Source organism: Bidens hawaiensis, unplaced genomic scaffold (assembly GCF_021521415.1).
Source record: "Bidens hawaiensis isolate Kalapana, Puna unplaced genomic scaffold, B.hawaiensis_p1.1 tig00041019_1, whole genome shotgun sequence".
In the NCBI taxonomy this organism is placed as follows: domain Eukaryota; kingdom Viridiplantae; phylum Streptophyta; class Magnoliopsida; order Asterales; family Asteraceae; genus Bidens; species Bidens hawaiensis.
In genome coordinates this window covers 21,931-32,785 of record NW_027497239.1, presented here as the reverse complement: position 1 = coordinate 32,785, position 10,855 = coordinate 21,931, and the positions used below count along the sequence as shown (strand labels likewise).

At 35.7% G+C, this 10,855-nt stretch overlaps 1 protein-coding gene across 1 annotated transcript; it reads left to right on the top strand.

Moving 5' to 3' along the window:
• The first annotated feature begins 2,406 nt into the window (after positions 1-2,406).
• LOC143592523 (uncharacterized) lies at positions 2,407-10,552 on the top strand. Its single transcript, XM_077072420.1, has 4 exons — positions 2,407-5,501; positions 5,573-5,887; positions 9,317-9,982; positions 10,054-10,552. Exons 1-4 carry the CDS (start codon positions 2,609-2,611, stop codon positions 10,371-10,373), a joined length of 4,194 nt encoding a protein of 1,397 aa, XP_076928535.1. The 5' UTR covers positions 2,407-2,608; the 3' UTR covers positions 10,374-10,552.
• Positions 10,553-10,855: the final 303 nt, after the last annotated feature.

Sequence of the window (10,855 nt, the reverse complement as noted above, 5' to 3'; positions counted from 1 at the left end):
TGGACTCATAGTCATATATCATTAAATTGAAAAAGTGGTTTAGGAGAGAGATTTTTTAAAGAGAAAATTACTATTTGCGTCCCTATGGTTTTAGGGCGAAGACACAATGAGTTCCCGAAAATTTTTTTGAACTGGTTGAGTCCCTGTGGTTTCTGAAACGAACAATTTGAGCCCATGTGGTTTTATAAACGAACAATTTGAGTCACTGTGGTTTCAGTAAAATAAAAGTTTACCCTGAGAGTTAAGTAACGGCATGGACTCAAATGGTTCGTTTATAAAACCAGAGGGACTCGACCAGTACAAAAAAATTTTCGGGGACTCATTGTGCCTCCGTCTTAAAACCATAGGGACGCAAACAGTAATTTTCTCTTTTTTAAATTGGTAGGGAATTTTCTTTTTTCTTTTTTAAACATGAAACAAAAAAGGGGTATAAATGATTTATATGAGAGAGAATGAATGGTTTTGGCTTGTAGGTGATTTGCAATGGATCTTAAAGTTTTACATGTGTTGTTTGCTATTGTCTAGTGACATGAAAGTTGCGTTGGTGTTTTGTCATTTGAAGTGACAAAATTAATTTAAACATTTTAGGATCTGCCACTTAAAATGACATATCTTGAATCATACATGTCACCTAATAACACATATAGAACTTTTAGATCCGTCATTTAAAATGACGAATCACCTAAAATACACACACAAAATTTCTTTGTCCTAGAAGCTATTTTCCCAACACTTCCCATTTTGAAAAAAAAAAACAAAAAAACAAAAAAGCAAATATATGTCAGGAAGTTGGGAAGAATAAATCATGGTACATTTGTCCATTTGGAATTGTTAAATTTGTAAAGATAGTTATTATTTAAAAACTGAAATCAAGATAACAAGAATAAGTCGTGTACATCTGTCCATTTTGAAAAGTTAGTTGGAAATTTTTATGACAATTTCAATATTTCATCACGATAAGACGCATATCTGAGTTGATTCAGACATGAGGATTAAGACTTGGACTCTTCCGGGCATTATGACATTGAGAATTCGTAGACTTGGACTCTACCAAGCATTAATAGGACCCAATCTGCTTTTTAACTACGTCTCCCACCAATAAAACCAACTATACTTTCTAGCATGTGTGAATAGGGTGTAAACTTTAATGACTCGGGGCTCGATTTTGAGGTTCATTTTTCTATAGCTCGAGCTCGTTTCGTAAATAGTCTTTTACCTTTTCTTTTTCAAGCTCAAACTTAGATGTGGCTCGAGTGGTTTATTATTAATTAAAATATCTTTGTACATTTAGTATTATTTTGATATAAATATATAATTATAATATTTATATATAAATAATATATCTTATTTAGCTACTTTTTCATATATAGTAATAGTTATTTATATTCTATATAAAATATTAAATAAACATGTATAAACCATATGGGCTCATTTAAGCTCATACACTCAAGCTCGATAAGCGAAGCTGTGGCTTGGGCAGGTTTATTAAACAAACTTAATTTTTGTGTACAGTGTGTTTAAGCTAGACTTGATTCCATATTTTAGTGATTTGGCTAATTTAGGTTAAGGCTATATCACACTCTCATTTTTACATAAAGTCCAAAGAGAAGACTTGGAATAAGGAGTAGATTAAATTCCGTTCTAATTAAACTAGTGGTACTCAACTAGCATGCTACGGTGAAAATGTAATGGAAAGTCAGTCGGTACTGGTCTTTACAGTTTTGGTACAATACTTGTATGTCTGATGTAGCAACCTAAAAAAGAAAGTCGTAATATGATCAAAAGAATATGTATAAGCGTTCAACGTTTTCCTAGTCATGTCATTTAAGAAAAATGTGTTTGTATCGGGAGCAAGAATTTTATAGTTAGGTCAAGATAAGATAACAAAAAATAAAGAACAAGTCAGGTACATTTGTCAGTGTTTCATTTGTGGATCGATAAATTTCTGAAAATAAAAGAAGTTATCCTCTAGACAGTTATTACAACGTCATGAATCATTATTGATTAGTATTTATTTATTATCATTTTTATATGTTCTCAAAATTTGGATTTTTACAACATTGTGTTTTAGGGTGACAATTTTGTTTTTAACATATAACATAACCCTCTGTATATAAGGGTGGACAGAGTGAGAGCAGAAGGGACGCAATGCCGCCTTGGTACCGGTGGGAACACCGCCCCACCTCCCTTGGCACCGACAGAGAAAAAAAGCAAATCATGTATGTTAGATAGAAATTCATGACATTAGTTCCTAAAACAAATCATGTCATGTACCTAATACCTATTACAATTTATCTAAACCACTTAACTCAAAAAAATAAAATAAAAATTCATATTCTGAAACCATGAAAGCTTGAGAATTGATGAAGAGTATGTTACTGTGTCCAAAGCTTCTGTAATTCTACAATTTGGTGATGCAATTGACAACAACTCAATATAGAGGGTTATCATGATGAAGTGATAGGTCATTAGGGAGGCAATATGTAATTTAATTTTCTATAAGTAGCATGCATTCTTGATTAGTAAAGCAAGTCTTTTGTGGTTACAAATCTCAACTTTTTTTTTTGTCTGTCATACATCTTACACTTGGATCTTTTGCTTCCTTAAAATGAGAGATATGCCATTTTGTAACCACCCAGTTTTACGATCTTTCATGTCTCTCTCCATTACGGTTGTATTATTGTTCTCTTGTTATAATCTTTTGTGTGTTCCTACACTTGCAACCGCTACACCAACAACTGTAGCATCTGCCCTTTTAAAATGGAAAGCCAGCCTTGATAAACAAAGCCAATCAGCTCTCTCATCGTGGGTTGGAAGCAACCCATGCCATAATAACTGGACAGGAATCGATTGCAGCAATGGTACTGGAGCTATAGAAAGTGTTGTAACAAGCATCAGAGTTCAAAATGTAAACTTAACAGGTACACTTGATAATCTTGATACATGGGCACTACGGAATCTTGAAACTTTTGATCTTTCATTTAACTTGCTGTATGGCTCCATTCCTTCCAGCATTGGTAACATGTCTAATCTCAGATATTTAGCCCTGGCCACTAACAACTTCTCAGGGAAAATTCCATCGGAGATAGGAAGGCTAAGATATTTGGATGTGCTTTATTTTACCACTAACAGTCTTACTGGTCATATTCCATATAGCATAGGTAACCTCACAAGATTAAGTTCCCTTAATTTGTATAGTAACCAACTTAGTGGTAATATCCCAAATAGCATAGGGAACCTCAAAAACTTAAGTTCCCTCCAGTTGTATAGTAACCATCTTAATGGTCATATCCCAAATAGTATATGTAACCTCAAACAAGTAGTTTTCCTCTACTTACATGACAATCAGCTTGAGGGACCCATCCCTCCAGAAATTGGGAAACTGAGTTTGGTCCAAAACATTGACTTCTCTTCCAATAATCTTACTGGAGCCATTCCTTCCTCAATAGGAAATTTAACCTTTCTCTATTTCCTTTACCTGTATGATAATCAACTTTCTGGGACCATTCCATCCGAACTAGCTGGGGCTCGGGATCTGATGGATCTTGAGATTGGCAAGAACCTTATCACAGGTACCATTCCAATTACTTTCCAAAATTTCAGTAGGCTAGGAAGGATGTACTTTAGTGATAACCTCATATCTGGGTCGATCCCTAAATATTTTGCAAATTACACTCAGCTTACAGAGTTGCACTTAGGTGATAACAAATTCAGTGGCTTCATACCCCCAGAATTAGGAAGGAGAACACCCCTTGTTGCTTTGAGCCTGTTCATGAATAATCTTGTAGGCTCCATTCCCCTAGATATGAATCTAACTAAGATGGAAAAGTTCGCAGTGTCTAACAACATGCTCTATGGTCCTTTACCAAACGACATCTGTATCTCCGGTCTTCTTACACATTTCACAGTGAGCTACAATCACTTCTCCGGCTATGTACCAAAGAGCTTGAAAAACTGTAGCAGCCTATTTAGAGTACGCCTTGAAAATAACCAATTGACCGGAAACATCTCCCAAGATTTTGGGATATATCCGGAGTTGGATTATATAGATTTGAGTTACAATAAGTTCTATGGTGAGGTGTCTAGCAATTGGGGATCATGTCCTAATTTAACTAGCTTAAAGATATCCAACAATAACTTGTCTGGAAAAATACCTTCAGAGCTAGGTGGAGCAACAAGATTAGTCCGGCTAAATCTTTCATCAAATCACTTGGTTGGTGAAATCCCAACTAGCCTTGAAAGATTAAGCTCACTAGTGAACTTGTACTTGGATGACAATAAGCTATCAGGTGCAATTCCTTCGGAGTTGGGTAATTTGAATAACTTAGAAGAACTTAACTTAGCACAAAATTCTCTTACGGGGCCAATTGATGAAAATTTAGGAGAATGCTTAAAGTTAAGGAACTTGAACTTAAGTGGTAATAAACTTGAGGGAGCTATTCCTGTACAAATTTCCAAGTTGGAAAAGTTAGAATCCCTTGATCTAAGTGAAAATAATTTGACTGGGAGAATACCGCCACAGCTTGGGGGTTTGGCGGTTGTTCAAATGTTGAACCTCTCTCACAATAACCTCACAGGCTCTATTCCTTCAAGTTTCACTGAGATGTTAAGTTTAACCACAGTTGATGTATCTTTTAATCAGCTAGAAGGCCCACTTCCAAAGATGAAAGCATTTGAAGATGCTCCAATGGAGGCCCTTGGACACAACAAGGGGTTATGTGGAAATAACACAGGGCTAGTATGTCCCAGCCAACCAAGGAACCAAGGTAATAAAAAGAAGGTTTCGATTGTTGTTCTGATCATACTTCCTACATTGGGATTCTTGTTGCTCGTGGTTTTTACTGTTGTCATGTTAAGCTATCACCATAAAAGAAGCCCGAATGTTGTAAGCATTAGGCCACGAGAGACACGAGCAAAACCATTTACCATTTGGAACTATGATGGGAAAATGGTGTTTGAGAGAATCATGGAAGCCTTGGAGGACTTTGACTCGAAGTATATTGTTGGGGTTGGTGGATATGGAACTGTTTATAAAGCACAATTGTCATCTGAAGTTTTTGCCGTGAAAAGAATTCATGCAGCAGAAGACGGTGAGGTGCAAAATCTAAAGAGTTTTGAAAATGAGATCCGAGCATTGACAGAAATACGCCATCAAAACATCGTCAAACTCTACGGATATTGTTCACATTCACGTTACTCGTTTTTGGTGTATGAGTTCTTGTCAGGGGGGAGCTTAAGAAGCGTATTGAATCACAAGGAACAAGCCATTGAATTTGATTGGAAAAAACGAGTAATGGCTGTTAAAAGTATTGCCAAGGCCTTATCCTATATGCACAATGATTGTTCACAGCCAGTCATCCATAGGGACCTATCAAGTAACAATGTATTATTCGATTCCGATTGGGTTGCTCATGTGTCTGACTTCGGCACCGCAAGGCTATTAAAGCCAGATTCATCCAACTGGACTTCTTTTGCCGGAACATTTGGTTACATTGCTCCAGGTACAAATCAACCTTTTAACTACTAGTTGTATACACAAGATGCTGAATTAATTTCTCCTTTTTTTTTTCAGAACTTGCATACACGATGGAAGTGAATGAGAAGGGTGATGTTTACAGCTTTGGCGTATTAACACTAGAAGTTATAATGGGTAAGCATCCAGGGGATCTCCTTACATTGTTAAAAGACACGAAAGGCATATCTGAGACTGAACTTCTAGATCAACGCCTTCCTCCGCCTGACGAACAAGTTGCTGAGCAAGTGGATTTACTTGTCCAGGCTGCGTTCTCATGCGTGCAAAAAAGCCCTCACTCTAGGCCGTTAATGAGGGAACTTATTCTAGACCTCACAGTAGCGACGACTGCCGCCAAAAAGAACAAGACACCCACCTGAACATTGGAGAGAAATGCTTTCTTCAAATCTTAAATAACATAATATGTTTATCTTCATTTCATAGTATTTATTGTTGTTTTGTATATTTCTTTTCCTTAGGATATGAACATATTACACGTACACTCGATCAGTGGTTGGAAACAATAATTATGTCACAAGAACATTAACATTGAAAGCATACATACGTACAATATTCAAGGAGACCAGGACGAACGACTTCAAAAACATCAACAGATGAATAAATATTATATATTACATACAATTTCTAAAAAGTACCAACACTGAATTTCCTACTATGACAATGTTTAATACTCAAGCCTTCACTCCTTCCGTCAAAATTGGTTCAAAAAAGTTCACTAACATTCATTGGAAGCCCAATTTGTTGATCTATGATACAAAAAAAAAAAGGCTTGAAGCAGTCTTATTGTTGCAGCCCAATTTGTTTGATTGGGAGCCCAATAACTCTTCAACCAAACTAATTAATTCATGGTTCCTGTCAGCTGAGCACGTAAAACCGGGTACGGTACCAGACCCGAAAAAAACCCGTAACCAGGTATCACCTATAACCGGGTATTGTGTAACTTGTTCTAACTCCGACCCTACCCACCGGTTATTAATAGGGTATAGCATTTTGTCCTAAAACCCGATCCAAAATTGGTTGTTGTAAAAAACCGGGTGTGAATCTATCTTGCAATGTTTGGTTGGCTCCACACGGTGTACTAAAACATAATTTTGCATCACCGCTCAGGATAAATCTCAATACATGGTAAAAGATGAAGCGTACGATTAAGCCAGAAACTTTTGGGTATCCGCATACTATAAATAATTTATTTATAACTATAGATAACGTAGTTCAAACATGATGCAATATTTTTTGTATCGTTTGACAATGCCTCGAATGATACCACTGTGGTTGCACACTAAAATTAAAATCCTATAATAAGACTCATTGGAGTTATTTATTGTAATTGTAATTTGTGGCTTTGTAGCATCAATAATGAAATAACCTAGCTGCAGCCGTGGATGTAGGTCCCTCGCTGGGACCGAACCACATGAAATTCTTGTGTCGTGTTTGTTTATTTTCTATCTCTGCGTGTTTGTCGTTTGTGCCTGTGTGTTGTCGCTTCCGGTTCCCCGCTTTGTTCCTAACACCTTTGTTTCAGGACCGAGGAATTCTGAAAGCTAGCTTAACAAAACCCACCAGGTAATCATCACAATCATCTTTTCCATAAGACTTTTTCTCGAGGAAGAGACTCTAACGAGTAGTCCACTCCGCCATGATCAAATAGATTAAATTTTCTTTTAATTAATAGGACCCCACCTGCCCTTGTAGTTTTTCTAACAGTTCAGATTTGGGTCGTCATAGTCATCATTAAATTGAATAATTGGTTTAGGAGAAAAAAATTTTAAATGTCAGAAGTCAAGATAACAACAGTAAAGCATCATTATGTTTTAGGAATTTGTAAATTATAGGACGAAGAGAGAAAATGTTGTGATTTTTTACAAATTTTGAAAAATTTGTTTGCCTTTATTTATTTTTTAATGTTTGTTGAATTGGTTGTGAGTAGAAGAGAGAGAAAACTATAATGATAAATGTATACAAAAGTATTATATATTTAATTGAACAACAGAGAAAAATATGTTTGGTTAGAGGTAATGGAATGAAGGGGAAATGGAATGAGAAAAGTAATGGAATAGACAAGTGAATGAAATAGATCGTTACCATTCCTTTGTCTTGTTTGGTTAACCTATAGGAATGAACTATGAATTATGGTTTGTTTAAGTTTTCCTTCAATTCTAGAAGGGTATTTTGGTGCAAGTTGTATAACTAAGTGGATGTGTATTCTCTATTGGGGAATGTTTCATTTCTTAGATAATTAATGAATGAATTTGCATCGATTGACAATGTAATGCGAGTTTATAGCATTTGTAGCAATTGATAAAAGGGGCTGAATGGCTAAGAATCTTGAATTATGAAATTCCATTGTGGTTAAAACGATATCACCAAACTCTATCAGGTGTGATAGTGCCGACTTTGAGTTATAGTCAGCTGTATAATGGAAAGTCTAGACTGTTATATATATTATACATAGCATGATTCATCAGGCACGTTGTGATATCTGAGTATAATTTGGCTGATGATCTAACTAAAGAGTTAGGAAGAGATCTCGTGAATAAATAAGCTATAGGGATGGGTTTAAAGTCCATATAAAAGTTCTTATGTTAAGATACCCAATTCCTATCTAATATGATATTAGATGCTGAATTCAATGTGGAAAGCTTAACATCTAGACATTGGAACACATTAGTAGTATCATCCCAAGGTATTGTTCAGACCGCGAGATAAAGGAGGTTGAAGTATAGCTTCTTAATAGTTCATTGAAAAATTGTAGTGTGGGTGCAAGATTAATGAACTACCTATAAGAATATGAAGTTTAGCCGCTTCAAGAAGCTTTGGACTTGAGCTTTGATATATTCTTTGAAGGATTGAGACATAGGCTGGTAAAATATTGTGTCAAGTGGAATTTGGATTTATAAACGTATGTGTGTATTATCTTCGAGTATTCACTATGAATAGCAAGGGTTCAATCCGTAGCGACACCCTGATATTTGAATATTTGGAATGTGTAATATACTAAGATGAAATTCAATCGTCACGACATTTCATTTATGCATACGTTTGAGTTTATGTGAGAATATTTAAGTTAATCATGGATATCACTAAAATGGGGGAGGATTGTTGGTAATTTTAGTGTATCAATGTGTATTTTAGTATATTGGATTAGCTTGTCGATCAAGTAAATAACGTTAGATATTAAACGAGTTGGGTGACGCGAGAGTGTGTGCTCGATTTAATTCTAGATGTTATTTGGGTCTTATTATTTAGACTTTGTTATTTGAATAATAACATGGGCCTTAAGTTATTATTATCAGTGGGCTATTAATTAGTTGGGTTTTGGGTTAAACCCAATTACATCAATGTTATTTAATATGATGGAGGCCACATACAGAGGAGTTTTCGATAGATCGAAAAGTAAGAACATAACGTCGGTTATCATGTTCTGTTCTTCATGGCACTTACAGAAACTTACAAATCCAATTCCAATTAAGAGAAATCTCTGTCTTATCCGATAAATCAATCGTGTGTAACCGGCGAAATAGGTTTATCTGAAAATTCTCACACGATTCAAAGATTAATCTAGGCTGCTTATTATTTATGAAGATTGAAATCAAGATCACAGGTTTAAATATTTGGTCGAATTCATCACCCAGGTACGCAAAAATAAACAACATAGTTACCCGTGCTACACACGAATGGAAAATAAAGAAAACGTAACATATATATTATATATGTGTGTATATTATATATTTTAATGATTTTTAATGGCATATTTATAAGAATGGCTAATTTTACATAAATAAGTTTTTACTGTTGTCATGTTAAGCTATCACCATAAAAGAAGCCCGAATGTTGTAAGCATTAGGCCACGAGAGACACGAGCAAAACCATTTACCATTTGGAACTATGATGGGAAAATGGTGTTTGAGAGAATCATGGAAGCCTTGGAGGACTTTGACTCGAAGTATATTGTTGGGGTTGGTGGATATGGAACTGTTTATAAAGCACAATTGTCATCTGAAGTTTTTGCCGTGAAAAGAATTCATGCAGCAGAAGACGGTGAGGTGCAAAATCTAAAGAGTTTTGAAAATGAGATCCGAGCATTGACAGAAATACGCCATCAAAACATCGTCAAACTCTACGGATATTGTTCACATTCACGTTACTCGTTTTTGGTGTATGAGTTCTTGTCAGGGGGGAGCTTAAGAAGCGTATTGAATCACAAGGAACAAGCCATTGAATTTGATTGGAAAAAACGAGTAATGGCTGTTAAAAGTATTGCCAAGGCCTTATCCTATATGCACAATGATTGTTCACAGCCAGTCATCCATAGGGACCTATCAAGTAACAATGTATTATTCGATTCCGATTGGGTTGCTCATGTGTCTGACTTCGGCACCGCAAGGCTATTAAAGCCAGATTCATCCAACTGGACTTCTTTTGCCGGAACATTTGGTTACATTGCTCCAGGTACAAATCAACCTTTTAACTACTAGTTGTATACACAAGATGCTGAATTAATTTCTCCTTTTTTTTTTCAGAACTTGCATACACGATGGAAGTGAATGAGAAGGGTGATGTTTACAGCTTTGGCGTATTAACACTAGAAGTTATAATGGGTAAGCATCCAGGGGATCTCCTTACATTGTTAAAAGACACGAAAGGCATATCTGAGACTGAACTTCTAGATCAACGCCTTCCTCCGCCTGACGAACAAGTTGCTGAGCAAGTGGATTTACTTGTCCAGGCTGCGTTCTCATGCGTGCAAAAAAGCCCTCACTCTAGGCCGTTAATGAGGGAACTTATTCTAGACCTCACAGTAGCGACGACTGCCGCCAAAAAGAACAAGACACCCACCTGAACATTGGAGAGAAATGCTTTCTTCAAATCTTAAATAACATAATATGTTTATCTTCATTTCATAGTATTTATTGTTGTTTTGTATATTTCTTTTCCTTAGGATATGAACATATTACACGTACACTCGATCAGTGGTTGGAAACAATAATTATGTCACAAGAACATTAACATTGAAAGCATACATACGTACAATATTCAAGGAGACCAGGACGAACGACTTCAAAAACATCAACAGATGAATAAATATTATATATTACATACAATTTCTAAAAAGTACCAACACTGAATTTCCTACTATGACAATGTTTAATACTCAAGCCTTCACTCCTTCCGTCAAAATTGGTTCAAAAAAGTTCACTAACATTCATTGGAAGCCCAATTTGTTGATCTATGATACAAAAAAAAAAAGGCTTGAAGCAGTCTTATTGTTGCAGCCCAATTTGTTTGATTGGGAGCCCAATAACTCTTCAACCAAACTAATTA